The following is a 23,790-nucleotide window of genomic DNA, read 5'->3' as shown; positions in this document are numbered from 1 at the left end:
GCTGTTGACAGAGGAGTGACAGCAGGGAGCCACCAAGGCTGAGCCTTGAACCCTGGGGCACCAGGCTCCTGCCAGCAGCTCCGCCTCTAACACTCCTGCTTCTAGGGAGGAAGATGATGCAGTCTGAGGCAATTGGCCACAGGGAGGAAGTTCAGCTGGGCGGGACAGGCAGAGGAATTCCTGGAAGGAAGCTCACCCCTCAGCACTGGGGTAGAAGGGCACTAGAGACAAGGGCAGCCCAAGAACTGCCCACCTCCCATCCCCATGAATAAGCAGGTGGGCCTGGGTGACCAGCTGGGGGCCACCCCTGGGTGCTCAGGTACCATGCTCCTGCCCCAGCCTCCTGAGCTGTGCACAGGCAAGAGCACGAGCGCCAATGCAGCCCGTGGGGTCTGTGTGGGGCAGTCACCCGTTCTCTCTAAGCTTCAGCTTTCTCACCTGCAGAAAGAGGGTGAAGAGTACTTCCCCCTGTGGTTGTGGTGAGGGGAACTGAAGCATCAGGGATCAGGGTAGGGGACCAGCACACCTAAGGTTCAGTCAATAAGGCCCATTAGTGGAGAAAGCCTCCCCACTCTCCCTTCCCTCCTGAGGCAAGTGGTAGAGGCACCTGCCCTCCCCATTGTGTGTGTGTGTGTGCATGTGCAACACATGTGCCCCAAGCTCTGGAGAACAAGCAGCCAGGCTTGGGCAGGAGCCCGGAGGGAAGGGGGGACATGCAAAGTTGTCTCCATAGCCCCTCAGTGCCAACAGGCTTAGGTCGGGGATGACATGTCTTAGAAACAAACTTCACCCTCTGCCCTAAAACTGCCTGCTGGTCTGCTGATAGGGCCAGGCAGTGGGCACTTGCAAAGAGGGCCCTGCTCCTGCCTTCCAAATCCAGAAAGTTTTCTTGACAGTGCCATGGAGGGGGCCTGGGGCCAGGGGACTCCCCAAGCAAACACAGTACCCACACAAGGGTCTAAGGGACCACTTTCTCCCCGACCACCTGAGGTAGGGATGGATGTGGACGAGCAGCTCAGGGCTGGGGCTGCCTAGGTGGAAGGTTCAGAAGCACAGAAGGCAGGATGTGCCCAAGGGGCAGGAGTTGGGGTTGGAGACTAAGGCTGGGGAGGAGAGTTTGGGAGATCAGCTAAGGGCAATCCACACCTTGGCTCTTCTCTTGATCTTGGGGAGCCATGAAGTGTGTTGAAGTGGTGACAGGATGGCACCAGATTTGCACCTTTGAAAGTCATTTCTGGGCTGGGCGTGGTGGCTCATGCCTGTAATCCCAGCACTTTGGGAGGCCGAGGCAGGTGGATCAACTGAGGTCAGGAGTTCGAGACAAGCCTGGCCAACATGGCAAAACCCTGTCTCAACTAAAAATACAAAAAATTAGCCAGGCATGTTGGCTCAGGCCTGTAATCCCAGCTACTCGGGAAGCTGAGGCAGAAGAATTGCTTGAATCTGGGAGGCAGAGGTTGCAGTGAGCCAAGATCGCACCACTGCACTCTAGCCTGGGCGACAGAGCGAGACTCTGTCTCCAAATAAATAAATAAATAAAATAAGGAAAATAACCTCTGGTTGCAGATAGAGATGGACTGAGGGGCAGGGCTGACAGGGAGGGCATCTCATGGGAGGGAAAGACCCTGACCACGGTCCAGAGGAAAGCAGCTGGCCTGGGGAGGACATACTTAGAGGCTGATTCTTCTTCATGCTACCCCCACCCAGGAAGACACAGGAAGCTGATGAGGTCAGTGGGTGGGCCAGCAACAGTGCTGAAGTGCAGCAGGAGGGAGATGGGTGGGCACAGAGAGGTGGAGGGCAGGGGCTCTGAGGACCCTTATCCATGCCCACCTGGGCAATTGAATTGAGATTCCTCTAGCGTGGAATGTGGGCTCACTCAGGCTATTTGCTATCCTTCTCTCAGGTCAGACCGGATGCAGCCCAAGGGTGGGATCTGTCACGCCCTCATCAGACTGAGGGGTCCTGAAATGTGGGTGTGGGGGAAGGAAGGAGCTTCCAAGCAGGAGGGCATGGAGGGTGCTGGCACTGAGGACTGGGGATCCCCCCTCCATGAGTCTTCACCCCTTCTCAGAACCTGCTGCTGTGGCCCTCAGAGATGAGCCCATCTTTGGAGCTGGAGGTGGGGATGGAGGGAAACCAGGTGAAAGGGAAAAAGAAAAACAGGGCGGGCATGTGTGTGAGGGCTAGACTGTGCAGCCCCAGACATGCACAGCAGACTCTCACACTTCAGCCCCTCCTGGCTCTGCTCAGCCTCAAAACACAAGACACAGCAACACACAAACACATAATACACAAACAGCTGGCCAGGCATGGTGGCTTATGCCTGTAATCCCAGCACTCTGGGAGGCCAAGGCAGGCAGATCACAAGGTCAGGGGATTGAGACCATCCTGGCTAACACGGTGAAACCCTGTCTCTACTAAAAATACAAAAAATTAGCCAGGCGTGGCAGCAGAGATCGTGCCACTGCATTCCAGCCCGGGCAACAGAGCAAGACTCTGTCTTAAAAAAAAAAAAATCAAAAGAAAGTAGCAAACAAAAAAAAAAAACAGTCACACACTAGCACACACTAGCACACACACAGACACACATAGACACACAGAGACACAGACTTTTCAAGAAATACACATGAACACAGACATGCAAATACAAGCACACAGTCTTACACATATGAAGACACACTCAAGCACAGACACAAACACACCAACAGATACACAGACGGATACACATAGGCACACACTGGGAGGTGGCTGTGGAGATTGCTGATTGGATACCATGCGGGCTTGGGATCCAGAATTGGTACAGTGCACCCCTCCTGCCTACCTCTATAAGGAGGCCCTCCGGGGCAGTGGCCCTGAGAAGAAAGGCACTAAGCCTAGGGAGGTGACACTGTAGCTGGGGAGCATTTGGGCTGGGCAGAGAGGGAGAGCATTTCAGGGAGGGAAAATGGCCCCTGCAAAGGTCTGGAGTGAAAGAGCAAAAGGGATGCCCCAAGAACTGGGCCTCACTTGGTGGGGCTGTGGGGCCCTTGTCTGGCGGGCAGCCTCCCCTGCACAAAGGGAGGTGGTGGACTGAGAAGCATCTGGAACTTCTGTGGGGACACATAGGGCAGAGGGGAAGGGGAGCAGGCATAACAAGTCAGCTGCCTTTGAAAGGGACCCAGCAGAAAGTCATTCATTCATTCATCTATTCATTCATTTATTTATGACAGGGTCTCTGTCATCACCCAAGCTGGAGTGCAGTGGTGCAGTCACCCTCACTGCAGCCTCAAACTCCTGCACTCAAGCAATCCTCCACCCCAGCCTCCTGAGTAGCTGGGACTACAGGCATGAGCTACTGCACCTGGCTAATTTTTTGAATTTTTTAGAGACAGAGTCTTCCTTTGTTGCCCAGGCTGGTCTACAACTCCCGGCTTCAAAACGTCCTCCCGCCTCAGACTCCCAAAGTGCTGGATTACAGGCAAGAGCCATGGTGCCCAGCCCAGAAAAAGGTCTTCACCCCACAAACTCCCTATTTGGAGGCCAAGTCTTAGCATCCCCAAAAAGGCCACGGTGAAAACAAGAAGAACGCTGTGTGCTCTGTAGGAGAGGCTGGGTGTCTCTTGCTGTGGAGTAGTCCCTTGTCGGGCTTGGGGGTCTCAGTCTGTGAGACTCCTCGCCTCGCTTATCTGAACTTGAGCAAGAACAGAGCTAGGCCCAGCCTGCGGGTTCGAGGGCCTGCCCTCATCCGCGATTCTGCTTCTTTTCTGGCCACTGGCTACTGGGAACCGGGCTAGGGAAACTGCAGGGGCCGGGGGCGGGAGGAGGGGGGTTCTGGGTCGAGGGACTGGAGGGGTCTGGGGCAGGGAAGTAGAGGGGTCTGGGCAGGCCTTCCCTCCCCAGCAGCTGGGCCCTCGCAGAAGAGGCAGAGGCTGAGCCCCAAGGTGGGCCTGTGGGGGCGGGGCAGGGGAGCCCCTCGGCAGCTGGACCACAGGAGGCCGACGAGGGTCTGGAATTCCTCTTCCCCTCCCTCCGCCGTCCCCTCTCCCTGTTCCCACCCTCTGGGCTGCTCGCGGAGCCGGGGAGGCGCAGGAGGGGCTCAGGGAGGGGCCCTGGACGCGGGGCCAGCCTGGGCCCCTAGGCGGAGGCCCGCGCAGGCAGGCCCCGCCCCGGCCTCGCACATCTGGGCCGGGAGCGCGGGCCGACCCGGCGGCGCAGGCGGCGCGGCCATCCGGCCGGGGGGAGGGTCCGCGGGCGGGGTGGGCGGCGCGAGGAGGCCGGAGGCCGCGGGGCCGGGCGCACGTCGAGGGCTGCGGGCCCGGGATCGCGGCGGCAGGACTGGGCTGGAGCTGTCGGGAGGGCGGAGGTGAGTTCTGGGGCGGGGGCCCCTGGGCGCCCCGAGTGGAGAAAGGCGCGGAGGTTTGCCGTCCCAGGCTGTCGGCTGAGACCCCACCAAAGCCCTCCACACTCCGGGTGTCTGGTGGGGCAGATCTGTAAGCCTCTCTCTCCAGCGGGTCTACGGGGTCGGGAAGGCATTTGGGGCAGCGACCGTGGGCTCCCACCCGGGCTTCGGGGAACCACCTCCCCTACCTCTTGCAGAGCTGCTCAGAGGCTGGGCTGGAGAAACTCCTGTGTCTTAAGGGCTGGCAGGACTGGTGTGGGCTGGAGCCCGCTCCAGGGAGCCAACCTGGGGGACTCGGTGCCTAGGCCTGAGGTGGAAACCTGAGGGTGGGTGTATGTGTGTGTATTGGGGGGTGCTTCAGGGGCTCCAAGTCCTGTGGTCCCGAAGTGCAACAGGGTGCTGAGTGGCCGGGGTGCCAGGGTCTGAGGCTGGGACCTGGCGTTCGGGACCAGCTTGAGGTCCAGGTGGGGTGGGGTCCGGGTTCCTGCTAGGACAGGGGAGCCTGTCTGTGAGGCGAGCGTGGTGTTGATAAGACACTGGAAGGGAGTGAGCACGAAACCAGGGACTCTTCGGGGGGCAGACTGCAGTCCAGGAATCTCAGGCGAGAGGGTTAATGGGGGGCTGTGGGCAGAGCATGGGATGGGCTCTGTTGTTTGTGAACTGGCTGCTCCCATGATGAGGACCGAAGGGGGTGCGGCAGGATGTATGGAAAGCAAAGATGAGGACAGGGAGGGGTCATAGGAGGCCATTTCTGTCTCTCCCTGACCCAGCACAGGATGGGGCAGCCACCTCACTCAGCCACCCACGGTCCCTTTTCTTGAGTGCTCCTCTTCAGAACAGAGTGGGGCAGCCCTTTGGGTGCCATTTCTGATGTGTGCCTTGGGCCCTGGTTATCCCAGTCTGTGGCTTGGAAGAAACGCCTGTGGCCTCACTTAGCCCACAGACGGAGTCTGGTTCCATTACAGGCCTGGCTGGGTGCTAAGCAGAGAGCAGCAGGCGGAAGAGGCAGGGTCCCAGTGAGGAGGGGAGCTGGAAGGACCTGGGTGAGGGCTTTTTCTACACTGGCATTGAGTGGAGCCCTGAAACCCAGAGCACTGCTTGCCCACAATGCTCCTGGAGACTTGAGTGCCCAGCTGAAACACCCCACCCAGGAAGAGATCCTCCGAGGATTCTCTCCATCAGGCAAAGGGTCTGGCCTCTATGTGGTGGCTCACACCTGTAATCCCAGCACTTTGGGAGGCTGAAATGGGAGGATTGCTTGAGGCCAGGAGGTCGAGGCTGCAGTGAGCCATGATCGTGCCACTGCACTCCAGCCTGGGCAACAGAGCAAGATCCTGTCTCCAAAAAAAAAAAAAAAGAGGGGGGGGTGTCCTAGGCTATTGTGAGACCAGGAGGCACTCTGGGATGGGAGTCCCTGGTTGTGAGTTCCTGCTGGGCCACACCCTATCCTGGTCCCCTGGTCCCCAGGACCAACAGGTCCTGCCTATTGGGTAGAAGTCAGGGCCAGGGAACAGGGTGAAGCTGATGACTAGAGGTCAATATGAAGCCAAGAGTTAGGGGTCAGTCCATGGGCAGGGTTAGGGATCAGGCTGCGGCCAGAATTTGGCACATGCTTGTAACCAGTAAATGGAGTTACTTTCTGTGTAAATCAAACTGTCTCACTCAATTACTCTCAAACCCATAGGCACCACCAGTCTGAAATTAATAGGCCCCTAGAGTGGGGGTCAGCCTCCCCTCATTTTCAGCTGTGGACTCTGCCCAGACCTAGCTCTTGGGAGCTGGACTTGTCCTGTGTTCTGTGGTCAACATTCTCCTTAAGTGTTCCTGGGTGTGTGTGCTTGCTTGGTATTCGGCCATCCCTTGGCTTACCTCCACCTCTCGGAGAATCCATGGGATCCTCTTTAACACAATTTTTTTTTTTTTTTTTTTTTTTTGAGACAGGGTCTTGCTCTGTCGCCCAGGCTGGAGTGCAATGGCACGATCTTGGCTCACTGCAACCTCTGCCTCCCAGGTTCAAGCAATTCTCCTGCCTCAGCCTCCTGAGTAGCTGGGATTACAGGCATCTGCCACTATACCCAGCTAATTTTTATATTTTCAGTAGAGACAAGGATTTAACCATGTTGGCCAGGCTGGTCCCAAACTTCTGACTTCAAGTGATCCACCTGCCTCAGCCTCCCAAAGTGCTGGGATTACAGGCTTGAACCACTGCACCCAGCCCAGAGTCTTTTTTTTCCTGGTAGTTCTAGGTTGTTTCTTCTCCTAGAAGAATAATAGGTATAATAGCCTTGGTCCAGAAAATCCATTTATTCATTCAACAAAGTGGTTCCCCAGTGCTTAGCACAGAGTCTGGCATGAAGAAATGCTCGGTAAGTGCTGAAGAATAAAAATAACATACAAATAGGGCTGCCAACTCCTCCCTCAAGGCCTTGATCCAGTGGTATGCTGGTTCAGCTATGGAAGAAGGAAAAATCCTGATTTGTAGTGCTTGCCAATTTCTGTGGTGTAAATACTCCCAGCCATGACTGATTTCAAGCTACCAATGTGATGTCATTGAATGCAGAATTGGGAAGAAATAGAAAGAATCGCTTGTGGAACCCAGGTCAGCACCCCACTCCATTACCCTGAGCTGGGCTCCTGCCCCTGGCTCCCAAGACCCTTCCCCTCCCCTCTCTGTGCTTTCCCTTTTCTCTGCATCAGCCAGCTGCTGTATGTGTGCTCACAGCCAGCCCCCATCCTTCTGATTCTGATTCCTGAGCATCCAACTGTGTACCTCCAATGGTACAGAGGATAGCAAGAGTGTCTGGAAATCTCCATGGTGCTGGCCGTGCAGGAGAATCCTGGACATATGAGTGTGTGGGAGTCCAGGTGTCTGTCTACGGTGGGGCTGGTTTGTGTGAACTGTATGAGCAAGGTTGTGAGCGTGTGTGTATGGGCATGCCAGAGCCCAGCTCTGTGTCTGCCTGTGTTCTATAGCAAAACTTTCTGATCGGACCACTGGTGACAGAGAGGGAATTTACTGGCCCTGTGTAGCCTCTCCCTTTGTTTAGGGGAGCAACCAGGCCCACCAATGGGAACATAGTGTCAGTGGGCTGCAGACTGTCTGAGAGACACAGGTGAGCAACACTTCTCAAAGTTTAGTGTGTACCCGAATCACCTTGGAATTTTGTTAAACTAGGCAGGGCGCGGTGGCTGAGGCCTCTAATCCCAGCACTTTGGGAGGCCAAGGCAGGTAGATCACTTGAGGCCAGAGTTCGAGACCAGCCTGGCCAACATGGTGAGACACTGTCTCTACTAAAAATACAAAAATTAGCTGGGCGTGGTGGTACATGCCTGTACTCCCAGCTACTTGGGAGGCTGAGGCAGGATAATCACTTGAATCTGGGAGGTGGTGATTATAGTGAGCTGAGAACTGAGATCATGCCACTGTACTCCAGCCTGGGGGACAGAGTGAGACTCTGTCTCAAAAATAAATAAATAAAAATAAAATATGGGTTCTGATTCAGCAGGTCTGGGATGGGGCCTGAGGTTCTGCATTTCTAACAAGCTGCCAGGTGATACCAATGTTGCTGGTCTTAGCCCACACTTTGAGTAACAAAGCTGTTAATGGTTTGGAGAATTCTGCCTGTAGTCTGGCCCCAGAACTTCATAGACAGGATTGAGCCTCACCTGTCTTAGAAAATAAATATTCTTCCTCAGCTCCCTTCAGCTTTAGCTTCCTCCAGCTACTGCCCTCAGATGTATTCCTGATCTCAGCCAAGCTTCTCAGAAGTTCTAGCTCAATAAGATTGCGTCACTGCACTCCAGCCTGGGCAACACAGTGAGACTCCAACTTAAGAAGTTCTAGCCGGGCTCAGTGGTTTGCACTTGAAATCCTAGCACTTTGGGGCAGGATAACTTGAGGGAGGCAGATCACTTGAAGTCAGGAGTTCGAGACCAGTCTGACCAACATGGTGAAACCCCGCCTCTACTAAAATACAAAAATTAGTCAGGCATGGTGGCAGGCACCTGTAATCCTAGCTACTTGGGAGGCTGAGGCGGGAGAATTGCTTGAACCCAGGAGACGGAGGTTGCAGTGAGCCAAAATCGCACCACTGAACTCCAGCCTAGGCAACAGAGCAAGACTCCATCCAAAAAAAAAAAAAAAAAAAAAAGAATACATTCTAGCTCATGTGACCTCTTGCTCACTCCTCACCTCGGCTTACCTGCCCTACTAAAACAGGTGTTTCCAGTCTCATCTGAAGACCTCTTACAGGGATCTAGCTTCACCCCTCTCTTTGTACAATCTTCATGAGACCATGGGGGCATCTCAGTCTCCTTGGCTAGTCCATGTTCCTCTGTTTAGCCTTAAAGTATAGGTTCTTCTCGAGACAGAGTGACACCCTATCTGTCTCAAGGAGAACTTACACTTTAAAAAAAGAAGAAGAAGAAGAAGGCCAGGTGCAGCGGCTCACACCTGTAATCCTAGCACTTCAGGAGGCCGAGGCAGGCGATCACCTGAGGTCAGGAATTCAAGACCAGCCTGGCCAACATGGTGAAACCCTGTCTCTACTAAAAATACTAAAATTAGCTGGGCATGGAGGCACATGCTTGTAATCCCAGCTACTCAGGAGACTGAGGCAAGAAAATGGCTCAAACCTGGGAGGTGGAGGTTGCAGTGAGCCAAGATCACAACACTGCACTCCAGCCTGGACAACAGAGTGAGACTCTGTCTCAAAAAACAGAAAAAACAAATTGAGTCATGCCCGTACCCCACCCTATCACCTCAGACCTTTCAAAATTTGCTTTTGCTGTTCATATAAAACCAAATCTGAACCAGGGTGCACACGGGCCTGCCTGCAGGGTGAGCTCAGCCCAGCCCCCCATCCAGACTTCCATGCCCCCTTCCCCCCGCCACATTATCCAGCTTTGACCTTCCCAGAACTCAGCATCACTTGTCATTTCAAAAGTAGTTGCCTGATTATCTCCTCCATCAGACTGTTGGTTTCCAATGCAGAGACATTGTCTCTCTGGGTCTCTGATATCTCTCAGTACCTGGCACAGAGTAGACACCAGAAGACATTTAGGAAGATCCTGATTCTAAGAAAGCAAAGCCATTTTTGAGACAAGCTGGGAACTCTGGGACTTTAGATGAGATTTAAGGAATTACTGTTAATTTCATTAGATGTGAGAATGGCCTCTCAATGTTGTTTAAAACGTCTTTATCTGTTGGAGAGCTGTATTAAAGAGTTCATAGGTGAAACAACATGATGGCTGGGATTTGCTTCAAAGGACTCCAGCCAAAAGTAAACAAATAAAATAAATAAGCATTCAGTGAGGGAACAAAGGGACAAATAAATCCCACTCTGCTTGTCTGTTCCTGTTGACAGCTACAGGGCCTGCAAGGATGCTGGCTGTCCCGGAGATGGGCCTGCAGGGTCTGTACATCGGTAAGAACCCCCACCACTCTGCCCTGACCACCACCCACTCACCCCAGCAGGTGCTGAGACCCACCTACAGGCTGTCCAATGTGCCTCTCCGGCAGAGCTTCCCGACAGCCTTTCTGTGAGTGTGTGTGTGTGTGTGTGCATGTGTGCAGGGCAGGTCTGTGTTTACTGGACCTGCTGTGTGTGCAGAGAGGGTCTATGAGTACAGGTCTGTGTATGTGAATATGTATGAGTATGTGTGCACACAGGACTGGCTTATTCACAGGACCCCTATGTGTATATGAGTGTGGGCTGAAAGCGTGTGTGTGTGTCAGGAGGGTCTGTACACACAGAAGTGTATGCATGGGCCTGTGTTTTGTTCAGGCTGGCTGTGTGCACAGGACCCTGTGTGAGTGTCCTCAGTGAATGTGTGTCTCTACGGGTAGGTCTCTGTGCACAGGACCTGTGTACGGGAGTATAGTCTGCAGGTGGGCACACATGCAGAGATTTCTGCATACGCATGGAGGGTCTGTGTGCACAGGAGTGTTTGCATGTTCATGTGTTTTGTTCAGGCTGTGTGCACAGGACCCCGTGTGATTGCCTGGGTGTGTGTCTCTGTGGGCAGGTCTCTGTGTACAGGAACTGTGTACAGGAGTATAGTCTGCAGGTGGGCACGCATGCAGAGATTTCTGCGTGTGCACACACATCTGCCCCATAGCCTGGTCTGGGAGCAGGCTGTGGGTTCTCTGCAGGGGAGGGTGGCCGGAGGCAGGAGGGACACTCCTCAGGAAGTCCATTCACAAAGACCTGGTGGGCTGGGCCCTTCCTTCCTGCCTCCCTTCCCAAGCTTGAGCCACAGCAATTTGGCCTCTCAGGCTGCAGATGGTGGCAGGGCTGGAGCCTGCCCTGGCTGCCTGAGGAGAGGGAGCCCTTGGAATATGGTCACTTTGTCCCTGCCCCTCCAGCAACTCTACAGACTCTGGCCCTGTCCAGGCGCTTCCCAAGTCCCCCTCATGCCTGGCCCTTCACCTATGTTCCCAGGTTACCCCCAAGGCCAGGGAGAGCAGAGACCTGCCTGGCGGTACATGGTAGGACTGTGGCTGTGAGAGCACAGGCCCTGCCCAGCCCAACCTAAGGTGGGCTAAGCCTGCCAGATCCCACACTCTCTCCCTAGCCAGCATCCCTGGTTCATCCATGGATTTCAAGGCAGCCCCAGTACCTTTCACATGCCCATTAGTAATGCCCAGTGTGGTGGTGGCAGCAACTGATCCACACCTGTGGGTGTCCAGCCGGGCAGGTCCTCCTGCCCCATGAGCTGCCTGATCCTTGGAACTAGGCCTGGGGCTGCCCCCCAGGGTTACTCCATTCCCTCCCACCAAAGGTCCAGCTCAGTCCCAGGCCTGCAAGAGGGTCTCGGTGGAGCCTCCTGCCCCCAAATGCTGGCTCAGGGTGTGTGTATGCGTGTGTGGTGGGGTGTGGGAGTCAGATTACTAATGTTATGAGCGAGGGAGGAGGTGCTGCCTCTCCTGGATCCTCCCCAAGCAGCCAGCTGGGCCTGTCTGTGGCTCTTGTGGGCATGGGAGCTGGGGAGTTCCCACAAGTCCTGATTAGAACACGTGGCCCAACTTTAGGGTGGAGAGGGGCAACCCCACCTCCTGGCCAGCTAGGTCTGTAGCCCCACCTTTGGAAGGAGGAGCGTTTCTCTCCCCTCCACACCCACCCCAGGAGCTCACCCCCCCATCTCCCCTGCCCTTCCATCTCTGGACCGAGTCTCCCTGCCACACAATGCTTCTGTCTCTCTCCCCTCCTGCACTTTGTGTCTGAGGGGCCCTAGCGGGGAGACAGTGAGTCCCCAGGGGAAGCATGTATCACCCGCTAGGGAAAGGTTGCCTTTTATAGCAGACCCTCAGCCCCGGCCCCTACATCACACATGTCCTTCCTACACCCCCCAGTCCTCCTCCCCAGCAGAGAGCCCTTTGCCTTAGCCCAGCAAGGACTAATAGAGAACCTCTGGGTGCCTGGCTTGGGGCCCCGCTGCCATCCCTACCCTGCTTGTGCCAGGATGACCTGCCCTCTCTTCTCTACAGGCGCTAGCCCGGAGCGGTCCCCAGTGCCCAGCCCGCCCGGCTCCCCAAGGACCCAGGAAAGCTGTGGCATTGCCCCCCTCACACCCTCGCAGTCTCCAGTAAGCCCGGAGCAGGGATCAGGTGGTGGGTGGCGTGGGTGGTATGGACGGGGTTGTGCCTGGCAAAATCATGGCAGGGCCTGGGCTGAGAAGGAGGAGGGCATGGGGGCACCACCATGCGTCCTGTCCCCATACACTCCAGTCATGTGCCCCCCAGAAGGACTGGCCTTGGGTGGCCCTGGACTGTAAGGGTATCAATTCTACTGAGAAGGCGAGCCCCATGTAACTAACTCCCAACCCTCCCTGCACAGGAGGCACACGTGGCCATTGAAACTGGCCTGGCTGAGGCAAGTGTTCCTCCAAGCATGTGGCTCTTCTAGGTCCCCAGAGCACTGGGCCTCCTGCTGACCACAGCCCACTTTAATCCAAGTCATATCTAGGGGAGAGGAGATGTGTTACTAAAAAAACAATAGTCTGGAAACTATTAGTTTGGGCTGGCCACAGTGGCTCACTCCTGTAATTCCAGCATTTTGGGAGGCCTAGGTGGACAGATTGCTTTGAGCTCAGGAGTTTGAGAACAGCCTGGACAACATAGCGAAACCCCACCTCTACAAAAAATACAAAAATTAGCTGGGCGTGGTGGCACGCATCTGTAATCCCAGCTACTCAGGAGTCTGAGGGTAGAGAATCGCTTGAACCTGGGAAGCAGAGGTTGCGGTGAGCCAAGATCACACCACTGCACTCCAGCCTGGGTGTCAGAGTGAGGCCTTGTCAAAAAAAAGAAAAAGAAAAAAAGGAGGCTGGGCATGGTGGCTCACGCCTGTAATCCCAGCACTTTTGGAGGCCAAGGCAGGTGGATCACAAGGTCAGGAGACTGAGACTATCCTGGCTAACACAGTGAAACCCTGTCTCTAAAAAAATAAATAAATAAAATACAAATAATAAAAGGAAACCAGTAGCTTGAAGTATCCAGGACACAACCTTCCCACCCCCAAGCTCCCTGGGTCACCCCACCTGGATGACCTTGCCCTGGTGATCCAGCTTAGGGACTTCCTTATTCTTAGGGAACCCAGGCCGGGCATAGGAAAAGGCACACACTTCTCTGGGGGCATGCATGTGGCCTGTCCTCTCTGCCACAGAATCAGACAGTCTGGTTTGTGTCACTTTGCCCACAAAGAACAAGAGGGTAAAATATACACTGGTCCAGTGCTGTAAAGCTAACCTGGAGGAGCAAAATTGCTCTCAGCTGGGCCCAGGCTGGTGGCTGCCTATGAAGATGGTGTGGGGTGGGGGGGGGCTCAGGCGGTCCAGGCAGAGGGTAGGCAAAGACTGGAAACAGGAAAGCAGGAGCTTGAGCTGAACCCTTCCTGGGGCTACCTGAGAAGCATGTCCAAGGCTCAGCCTGGAGCCTGGGAGGGCAGGGGATCCCGGGCAGGTGGGTAGGTGGGGTAGGCCAGGGCCAGGGCCGGTCTGGATCACAGTCAGTGGAGGGGAGTGTCTCCCCTGTGCAGAGGAAGTGTTGGGGGTGAGGGTGGGGGTGTCCCTGCTGGCTGCTTGCTAATTCTAGGTCTTGCACTTGCAGAAGCCCGAGGCCCGAGCCCCCCAGCAGGCCTCCTTCTCCGTGGTGGTGGCCATTGACTTTGGCACCACGTCTAGTGGCTATGCTTTCAGCTTTGCCAGTGACCCTGAGGCCATCCACATGATGAGGTGAGGGCAGCTGGGCTGGGAGAGTGAGGTGGGGAGCGTGGGGAGTTCCTCATACCCTGGGATAATCTTGGTCACAAAAGTACTGTCACCGAGACATGGGGTCTCCTCAGAGGCCCTGCCACCCATAGTCTGGGGCTTCTCACTGGGCAAAAGTTTGCAGGATGGGTCCCAGGCCTGGGTCCCCAGCCTCAGCTGGAGCAGCTCCCAGCCCTCTGAAGGAAAAATCAGACTTTGTTTTTAATTTTTAATTTTTTTTAGATATAATAAACATACAATAAAATATGCAAATCCTTTTTCTTTTCTTCTTTTCTTTTCTTTTCTTTTTGGGATGGAATCTCGCTCTGTTCAGGCTGGAGTGCAGTGGCACGATCTCAGCTCACTGCAATCTCTGCCTCCCGGGTTCAAGCGATTCTCCTGCCTCAGCCTCCTGAGTAACTGGGACCACAGGCATGTGCCACCACACCTGACTAATTTTTGTATTTTTAGTAGAGACGTGGTTTCACTGTGTCAGCCAGGCTGGTCTCGAACTCCTGACCTCAGGTGATCCGCCCCCCTCAGCCTTCCAGAGTGCTAGGATTATAGGCATGAGTCACCATGCCTGGCCTTTTTAATTTTCTTTCTTTCTGACTTTTTTATTTGAGACAGGGTCTCCCTCTGTCACGAAGGCTGAAGTGCAGTGGTATGATCATAGCTCACTGCAGCCTTAAACTCCTGGGCTCAAGCAATCCTCCCACCTCAGCCTCCTGGCTAATTAAAAAAAAAAAAAATCTTTTTTGGAGAGACAGGGTTTCACTATATTGCCAGGGGTGGTCTTAAACTCCTGGCCTCAAGTGATCCTCCCACCTTGGTCTCCCAAAATGCTGGGATTACAGGTGTGAGCCACCATGCCCAGCCCACAAATCTTTTTCTGAGCTTGTACCCAAACACACACATGTACAAACACATATGTGTTTTTTAAGTAAAAGTGAGATATACAACTTCCTTTGTTTTAAACCTTCAACACTATTTTGTAGATATTTAATGTCAGTACATACAAAGCTACCACTTCCTTTGAATGGTTGCCTAGTATTTTCATAGTACAGATGTGTCATAATTTATCCATTCCCCTATTGACAGTTTTAGAGTTTTTTTTCTCCACTCATTTTTCACTATTACAAGAAGTACAGCAGTGATATCCTTCTTTGAAAACTTGTGCTGCAATCTCTATGGGGTAGATTCCTAGTGGTAATTCCTAGGTCCAACATCTCAAATAAAAAACAAGAAAATGAAGGTTCCAAGGGATGAGTTGACGAGTCACACAGTTGTTATGAAAGACATGTTTCAAAATTCTATTCAGATGTTGTTGGGTTTTGGGTGAACACTCTCCTCTGGACCTCAAGACCCCAGTCACCTGGATGTGTCCTAGAGTGTCGGCAGGCAGTAGGTGAAGCTATAGGAGACCTCAAAGCTCTCAACCCAGACTGGGATGGGAGGTAAGAGGGGCTTCCCCAGGCCTGGAGGCTGGCTGGAAGGGTGAATGGAGAGACAGACAGGTAACTGCTCCCAAAATACACAGGACTTGAGCCTCGTGAGATTGGGCTGTCCTTCCTCCTGCATCATAGGAAGCCACAAAGGCTCTGAGCACTTAACAGTGCTATAGGAACTGCAGGGCATCCCAGATGTCTCGCTCATCAACACACACAGCTGAGGCCATGCTGGGGCTAAGGCCACATGCGGGGACACTGTCTGTGTCCTGTTGAGGTGACGGTCACAGGAAACAGCTGGGGGACATCCCGGCCTCCTCCCAAGCCCTGTCTTCCCACCAGCCACCAAGCCCCTAACATCTCTAGATGTTTCCCTAACACCTAGAATCCCCATCTTCTTCTCTTGGGCCACCGATCCTGCCCAAGTTCAGCCCCGACCTTCTCTCACCTGGATGGCGGCAGCATCCTCCTCCCTGGTTTCCTTTCTCCATCCTCCCTTCCCTCCATTCTGTTGCTCCACGGGGGCCAGTGACCTTTCTTTCTAAAGGCAAATGTGGTCATACCTCTTTGCTACTTAAAATCCACTAAGACAGAGCTCCTAATGGCATTCTGTGCTCTTCATGATCTGACCTTAGCATTCTTGTATTTTCTCCTGCTGCATATCCAGCCGACCCATAGCTAGTTCTCCCTGCTCTTGAACACCTGTAAGTTTTTGCGCATGCTGTTCCCTCTGCCTGGATTCCCACCCAGGAAGGGAGGGTTGCACTGACGGCCCTGTGCCCCGCAGGAAATGGGAGGGCGGAGACCCGGGCGTGGCCCACCAGAAGACCCCGACCTGCCTGCTGCTGACCCCAGAGGGCGCCTTCCACAGCTTTGGCTACACCGCCCGCGATTACTACCATGACCTGGATCCCGAGGAGGCCCGGGACTGGCTCTACTTCGAGAAGTTCAAGATGAAGATCCACAGCGCCACAGTGAGTCACAGGGCTCCAGACAGGGAGGCGGGGCCTGCATGGGAAAGCTAACTAGAGGGTGGGACAAAACCTAAAGGTTTGGTCCGGGACCGGCCCGAGGGAGTCCTGGCTGAGAGGGGGCGGGGCTAAAGGGAGACTTCAGACCCCAGTGTGGGAGGGGCTCAGAGGTGAGACCGCTGGAGGCGGGGCTCATAGTGAAACGGGTTGCGGGAGCGGTGGGGCTAAGGAGAGGCGCTGGGGCAGAGCTAATGTCAGATTGGGGCACGAGTGGGACGGTGCTAAAGAGGAGGGGAAGCTTCAGGAAATGGGGTGATTTTAATAATGAAGTCGTCAGGAAATGAGCGCAGAGCTGAGGCCTCCTCCAGAGCCGCCCTGTGTCCCTGCCAGGATCTCACCTTGAAGACCCAGCTAGAGGCAGTAAATGGAAAGAAGATGCCTGCCCTGGAGGTGTTCGCCCATGCCCTGCGCTTCTTCAGGGAGCACGCCCTTCAGGTATGCTGCCGTCCCACTACTGCTCACTGCGACGGGGACCCCCAAGCCCTTCTACTCCCATCCTTTCCCCTCATCCGAACACTCCCGCCCCGCCCCCGACATTGGATGCGTAGCCACCGCCAGAGGTCAGAGGTCATCTTTTTGACCATAGTTCCCTCTCTTTTTGTGCAGTAGAGCCTGCACCAAGCCGTACTGATGGGAGGGGGGCCGATTCTTCCAACTCAGCTGGGAAGTCTTTCCTATAGTTTGATTAGTTCCTCCAGCTCCACAGAGGGCTGAAGACCACCCTCCCTCCAAGCCAGCTCTTCCTCTCACTGCCTGCTTCTGCACCAGGAGCTGAGGGAGCAGAGCCCATCGCTGCCAGAAAAGGACACTGTGCGCTGGGTGTTGACGGTGCCTGCCATCTGGAAACAGCCGGCCAAGCAGTTCATGCGGGAAGCTGCCTACCTGGTGAGGACATGCAGGCAGGCAGAGAACACTGCTCAGCAAGGCCCAGGCCTGTCCCCACACTTGTATGCACCCACTACCCTTGGGACCACAGAGTCATTGTGAAAAAACTTCAGCCTGCTCCTGCTGGGAGTTTGTAAGGTTGCTGCCACCCGGAGAGGGAGTGAGCCTGTGGGAACGGGACAGAGGGACAAGAGGCACAGCCCAGGCTATTGTAGACAGTGCCTTAAGTCAGGTGTCCTAGAAGCAGAGCACAAGATGGAGAGCCTTATACGTGAGGTCTATTGAAGAACAGTTCTCAGGAGAAAGGGGAGGGAGGGAAGCGGGACAAGAAAAGGGCTGTGAAGGATGTGGTCTTGGCTGGAGTCTAGCCTCAGGTTTAACCTCAGCTAGAACACATGGGGAGCTGCAGAGGGAGAACTGTAGCACAGAACTGGGGCCGGCTTCTTGCACATCCACATTGGTCTGTCATTGGTTCTGGGGGCATGGGAGGGAAACCTCTCCAAGTGAGGCCATTCCCATCAGCTGAGGGCAGTTGTCCAGAGGAGGTGGCAGCTGTGAGCCAATAGCAGCCAACACTCACAGTGGCAGGCAGGGCACCTAGAACATTTATTTCAGTTGGCATCACTATTTTCAGGGACATCCCCACCACTGCCCCACCTTTGTTGGTCCTTGAGCAGGGGAAATAGGACTATGAAAGTATAAAGGGAGGAGATTCTGGCCAATACATGCAAGTCTTCCTACCACCGAGATGCTCAAAGGTCTACAGCAAGATGTTGGAGGGGCTCCAGTGCAGACAGAGAGAGGGCACAGCCTCAAGACTCATTGCTTGAAGGGATCTCAAGCCTGCCTGTGGACCCCCTGGAGGAACTCCCAATCCTCCCACACCTATGGGACAGGCATGACCTGGGGCCAGGTCTGTAGATGCCTACACTTTTCACTGGGAGGAGCTAACCCTGAGCACAGTGGACACCCCTGTGCAAGGATCAGGATGGAAGCAAGGCTGTCCCCAACCAGAACAAACACCTTCTCCCCCAGCGATCCCGTGCCTGTTTCGCCACGTTGCTTCCTCCCACGCCGTTCCCTGGCTGCTCAGGAAGGTCTGGCCCTGGGTAGAAAGTCTTCATTCACACCCTTATCCCTCTCCCCTATCTGGTCAGAATCTGGGGAACCTTACAAAACCGTAAAGTACTTCCCACAAGGACCCCCTGCCCTGATGCAGGAAATAACTTCAGATCTCAAGTGTTTTTCTCCACCCAACTGGCCTGTCTTGGTGCCTGGAATTTCAGCTTCCTTCCTGCTGTATCAGATTCCCTGGGAACAAAGTTCTCCTCAGAGTGAGGTGGCCTATGGCTACTGTCTGACACCAGCCTACTAGAGAAAGAGGGTTCATTGTGCTAAAGGGGCTCCCCACCATCTCCTTTGAGCCACCACACCCCCTACACTGTGCTACAGTCTCTGCCACCACCCCCAACCAGCGCTCAGCTGGCCACCTGCACCTGTGAAGGGGAATCTTGCTGCAGCCCCACTATCTTGGGAAGCTTGAAGAGGAAGGGGCAGACCCCAGGGGTTCTAGGTCTGCATTCTGTCTAGAGTCTTCTCCTGCTGGGCAACTTCTTGGTGTCTTTGGCCAGGACCATTCCCTCCCCAGCCTAGTCACAGCGTGACTATGAGGCAGCTCCAAATTTGTGCAGCACAGAGGGGCCCCAGAGGCCTAAATGGGTGGGGTGTGATGGAGGAGGAGATGGGAGCCCCACAGGCCCCCAGTTCCCCACCTCAGGGTGCCATCTTAGGTGTGACAGCCCACAATGCCGCCTGATCCTGTCCACCACCCATCCCCAGGCTGGACTAGTGTCCCGAGAGAATGCAGAGCAGCTACTCATCGCCCTGGAGCCCGAGGCCGCCTCAGTATACTGCCGAAAGCTGCGCCTGCACCAGCTCCTGGACCTGAGCAGCCGGGCCCCAGGTGGTGGACGCCTGGGTGAGCGCCGCTCCATCGACTCCAGCTTCCGGCAAGGTGAGCTGCCCCCAGGAGCACCACCCACCTTTGGAGGGTCACAGGGCCACTGAGTCCAGAAGCTTAGCCACGTCTAGGATGAAGGGGAGGAGTCCATGCCTGGTGGAGCCGGTCTGAGGGAGGAAGGTACAGCCCTGTCCAAGGGGAACTTCGTCTCAGGGTGGGCCATGCCCCACCTGGGGGAGCCCAATCTCAGGATGGAGATGTCACCTTGCCCTAGGGAAGCAAAGTCTGAGGAGGGCAGGACTCCACCCAGCCCTGAGAGTAAGGGTGGGGGGAGATACAGCCTACACCTGGAGGAAATTGCTCAAGTACTGACAAACCAGGAAGTCAGCCCACTGCATCAGCTGTCCCCATCACCCCCTTCATCTTCCCTGACACACATCAACCCTAAGCTCCTGTTGCCAGGACCCAGCACCCAGGCCAAGGACAGCTATGGTCATCCTCCCAAATGCCACCTCTGAGGGCAGGGAGAAGCCCTAAGTCCTGAGTCCTCTCTTAGATTCCATAGACCTACCCTGCCTCTGCTCCTCCAAACCCCTCTAACCCTGATTTTGCCATGACCCGAGACCTCCTGGGTTAAAGGAAGGCCCTGTGTCCATAAATACTTTCCCCCAGCTGTTGATACAGGGTGGGACTTCAGGTTCAGGACTGCCCTCTCCCAGTCAGGTACAGGTTGGAGTTTCAGGAACACTGGCTGCTCCCAGTGCCCTTGGAGTGTCTGGGCAGGATGGGAGTTAAACGCCATAGCTGGACCACCTCCTTCCAATCTCACTCCTTGCTGTCTCCTGATCCCCAGCTCGGGAGCAGCTGCGAAGGTCCCGCCACAGCCGCACGTTCCTGGTGGAGTCGGGTGTAGGAGAGCTGTGGGCAGAGATGCAAGCAGGTAGGGGAAGAGGGGCACGGGGAGTTATCCTTGGCACCATATACTGATGGGGGGAAGGGCATGTTTGCAAAGCCCGTCTCTTCCTCCATCCGCTGTACCTAACCTGGCCATCCCCTCACAGTCACCCACATCCTCATCCCATTCACAGCATCGCCCCTAACTCCTACTCCTCCAGCGGATTCTCCGCGGACGCTTGGGTAGAGTTGCAGAGCCTCTGGAACCATTTCTCCCCCACACCCGGCACCCATATGTGGTGGTCTGAGGTTCAAGCTCCTGAAGTCCCTCACATCCCTCCTCTGACCCTGCAGACAGTCCTTGGGACCCCAGGGCAGGGCTGGAGGCTGGGCGAGGCTGGAGGGGGAGCAGGGCTGAGGGTGCGAGGCCGCCCACGAGTGTGTGCCCGCAGGAGACCGCTACGTGGTGGCCGACTGCGGTGGAGGCACCGTGGACCTGACGGTGCACCAGCTGGAGCAGCCCCATGGCACCCTCAAAGAGCTCTACAAGGCATCTGGTGAGTAGCCAGGCGGCACCCTGTTACCCAGCGAGGCCCCGGCCGTGGCCCCGCCACCGCCCCCTGGCGGCCGGGTGAGCGCTGACGCCCCTTCCGCACCCTGCTCCACCCTAGGGGGCCCTTATGGTGCGGTGGGTGTGGACCTGGCCTTCGAGCAGCTGCTGTGCCGCATCTTCGGCGAGGACTTCATCGCCACCTTCAAAAGGCAACGACCGGCCGCCTGGGTGGATCTGACCATCGCCTTCGAGGCTCGCAAGCGCACGGCTGGCCCGCACCGTGCCGGGGCGCTCAACATCTCGCTGCCCTTCTCCTTCATTGACTTCTACCGCAAGCAGCGGGGCCACAACGTGGAGACCGCTCTGCGCAGGAGCAGGTGGGTACCGGGCCCGCGGTCTCAGGCAGGGTTTGCAGACCCAGGAATGCCTGTGCAAGGGAGGGTCCCGGTCTCCAAGGAACGGTAGGGGTCTGCCTGATTCATCCTACATATACACCAAGCCAGCAGGGTGTCGATGTGGGGGTGGGGGGCAGGGAGAAGCGAGTGAGTGCTCCAGCCCGGCAGGCTCCACCCACGGAATCCGCAGAGAGAGAATCATGGCAGGGAGGCGGCAACGCCTGTCTCCTCCCAGTCTTCTCTACACCCCGACCCCGGGTCCTGCCGGCCAATGCTCCTTGGCTTCTCTGCACCAAAGAAAGGAAAGGCCCCTCCAAGGACCTGGTGTCTGGAACTGGAGCAGGCTGGCAACCAAATCCTCCGAGTGAGTGGGGTGGAGATAAGGGCTAACATCCAGCAGGTCCAGTCTCCAGACACCACGTGCAGTCTGTGCCCAAGCATTTTTGCCTAGAGGCAGGGGTAGGGAATAAGGACCACGGACCCCAAACTGGGGCAAGCAGCTGGGCATTGATCGATGAGTCTGTGCCCCTTTTACCACCAACAGCGTGAACTTTGTGAAGTGGTCCTCACAGGGTATGCTCCGAATGTCTTGTGAAGCCATGAACGAGCTCTTTCAGCCCACCGTCAGCGGGATCATCCAGCACATAGGTGAGCACCTGAGCTCAATGCTCCACCCACCCCTACATACACACACACAGGCGGAAAAATTCCCCCTCAGCGCCTAGAAACCGCCACACATCCATACACTGGGCTGAGACCTAGAATCATCTAGAACACCTGGGGGATGAAGTGTAGTGGTGATTAAGAGCTAGGGGGTTGACATGAAGTCTTGCCAAGTTAGAAAGCCTCTGGTGCTTCAGTTTCCTCATTTATAAAATGGGGTGATCGTATTGGGTTCTCAAAACATTATAACAGGGATAAAATGAGCTGAAGTATCTAGAGTGAGCACAACGTCTTGCACACAATGTCTAGGTGCTTAATACTTGTAAATGCATATCCTTATCTCTCGTCCTCCATGTCGTGGTGGGAGAGAAGTGGGGTGCTTGAGTGTTGGGGAGGCGGAGCCCTCGAGGACTCCCGGGAGCTCTCAAAGAAAGTGCTCAAATGGCGCTACTTTCCAGTTGCCAGGAAGGTACAGGCTAAGGAGGGGAGATGCCGGTGGCTGCCTAGTGGTGGCCTCAGCAGCTCCCTCTCTCCCCTCCCCTTCTCCTCCGTCCCCGTCCCGTCCCGCAGAGGTTCTGCTAGCGCGGCCAGAGGTGCAGGGTGTGAAGCTGCTATTCCTGGTGGGCGGCTTCGCCGAGTCGGCGGTGCTGCAGCACGCGGTGCAGGCGGCGCTCGGCGCCCGCGGCCTGCGTGTCGTGGTCCCGCACGACGTGGGCCTCACCATCCTCAAAGGCGCCGTGCTGTTCGGGCAGGCGCCGGGCGTGGTGCGGGTCCGCCGCTCGCCGCTCACCTACGGCGTGGGTGTGCTCAACCGCTTTGTGCCTGGGCGCCACCCGCCCGAAAAGCTGCTGGTTCGCGACGGCCGCCGCTGGTGCACCGACGTCTTCGAACGCTTCGTGGCCGCCGAGCAGTCGGTGGCCCTGGGCGAGGAGGTGCGGCGCAGCTACTGCCCGGCGCGTCCGGGCCAGCGGCGCGTGCTCATCAACCTGTACTGCTGCGCGGCCGAGGATGCGCGCTTCATCACCGACCCCGGCGTGCGCAAGTGCGGCGCGCTCAGCCTGGAGCTTGAGCCAGCCGACGGCGGCCAAGACACTACCGGCGCGCCTCCGGGCCGCCGCGAGATCCGCGCCGCCATGCAGTTTGGCGACACCGAAATTAAGGTCATCGCCGTCGACGTCAGCACCAATCGCTCCGTGCGCGCCTCCATCGACTTTCTTTCCAACTGAGGGCACGCCGGCGCGGTGCCAGAGCCCTCGGCCCGGCCCCGCCCTCTTTCGGTCCAGGGCCCCGCGGAGCAGGGTGGGGCGGGGCGGGGAAAATGATGGTTCTGGTGTCTACGCCTCTTCCCCCCCCCCCCGCCCGGGGAGATGAGGTCATGGGTGGGTGGTTGGGGACACACCCAGAGACTGGCTTTGGGATTAGGCCCTGATCAGCTGACCACAAGGCTTAAGGAACCCGCCAGGGACTGAATGGGTAAGGGTGACTGAGAAGAAGTTTGCCAGACGGAGCGCGCAGCCCGGCAAGGGGCATGTGACCCCGAAGGAAGAACGCAACAAGATGGAGTCCTGGCCTGAACTTGGCGGAGTTGGGGGTGGGGATGGGATGTGAGTAGGGGTAGGCTGAGCAAGGCAGGCGAAAGGAGGAGGCGCAGGAGGAAGGAGGTTGTGCAGGGCCTGGACAAGCTGTGCGTGGCTGCAGCTTACTCACTGATGGACTCAGCCCGAACCAGGGGCCAGGCAGAGGAACCCTGTGTCATAGGAAAATGCCTGGAAGTGGACTCCGGAGGGACAGGTGTGGTAGCACATTCCTGGGGGTGGAGCTGACCACCTAAGTATGACTGTTAACTGTAGACAGGGCAGTAGGTCACTAATGGGGAGGTGGGAACATTGTTATGGTGGAGGCAATTATGAGGGATGTGGGGGTAGCATTTCCTTCAAGACAAAACACCCATCTGGGAAGATCCCAAGGGCAGCTTATGAAATACCCCACTTGCACCCCACCCCAGCCATGGAAGGACAGCTTGAGGGTGGATGGGGAGGCCAGAGGGAGAATGAGGGGTGGTCCCAGCTCTGCTATTGACTCAGTGTGCCTTTAGGACATTCTCTGACCACCCATGGGCCTCAGTTTTCCAAAGTGTGAAACGTTAGGCCCTTCCCTCCGACTGTGACATGCAACAGCCTCACCTGCCTGAGAGCCCTAAGGTGACAATAAAACATTTATGCTCAAGGGGAAGCCACCGCCTGCTGATATGGCGTGGAGACCCTAATAGTGGGAAGTGTAGGGATCGGGGTGCTAGAGAGACAAGGAAAGCTTTCAGCTGTGCACCCTATG

General features: G+C 56.0%; 1 protein-coding gene across 4 annotated transcripts; it reads left to right on the top strand.

Moving 5' to 3' along the window:
* Positions 1-4,251: 4,251 nt before the first annotated feature.
* HSPA12B (heat shock protein family A (Hsp70) member 12B) lies at positions 4,252-23,691 on the top strand. Of its 4 annotated transcripts, XM_032295539.1 has the most exons (14): positions 4,271-4,345; positions 5,347-5,421; positions 9,747-9,807; positions 11,871-11,968; positions 13,491-13,615; positions 15,866-16,052; positions 16,440-16,544; positions 16,878-16,994; positions 18,834-19,008; positions 19,808-19,894; positions 20,301-20,405; positions 20,520-20,778; positions 21,341-21,444; positions 22,030-22,685. In XM_032295539.1, the coding sequence occupies exons 3-14, from the start codon at positions 9,765-9,767 to the stop codon at positions 22,683-22,685; spliced, it is 2,061 nt and encodes a 686-aa protein (XP_032151430.1). In that variant the 5' UTR covers positions 4,271-4,345; positions 5,347-5,421; positions 9,747-9,764. The 4 variants fall into 4 exon arrangements, with proteins under 4 accessions (XP_032151429.1, XP_032151432.1, XP_032151430.1 ...); XM_032295538.1 differs by lacking the exon at positions 5,347-5,421 and having other exon boundaries at positions 4,252-4,345; positions 9,748-9,807; positions 22,030-23,691; XM_032295541.1 differs by lacking the exons at positions 5,347-5,421; positions 11,871-11,968; positions 13,491-13,615 and having other exon boundaries at positions 4,270-4,345; positions 9,748-9,807.
* Positions 23,692-23,790: the final 99 nt, after the last annotated feature.

The sequence above is a fragment of the Sapajus apella genome, unplaced genomic scaffold (assembly GCF_009761245.1).
Source record: "Sapajus apella isolate SASKATOON/1434 unplaced genomic scaffold, GSC_monkey_1.0 scaffold33, whole genome shotgun sequence".
NCBI classification, from domain to species: Eukaryota; Metazoa; Chordata; class Mammalia; order Primates; family Cebidae; genus Sapajus; species Sapajus apella.
The sequence above is the reverse complement of the archived record's forward strand: the minus strand, read 5'-3'. Positions and strand labels throughout refer to the sequence as shown.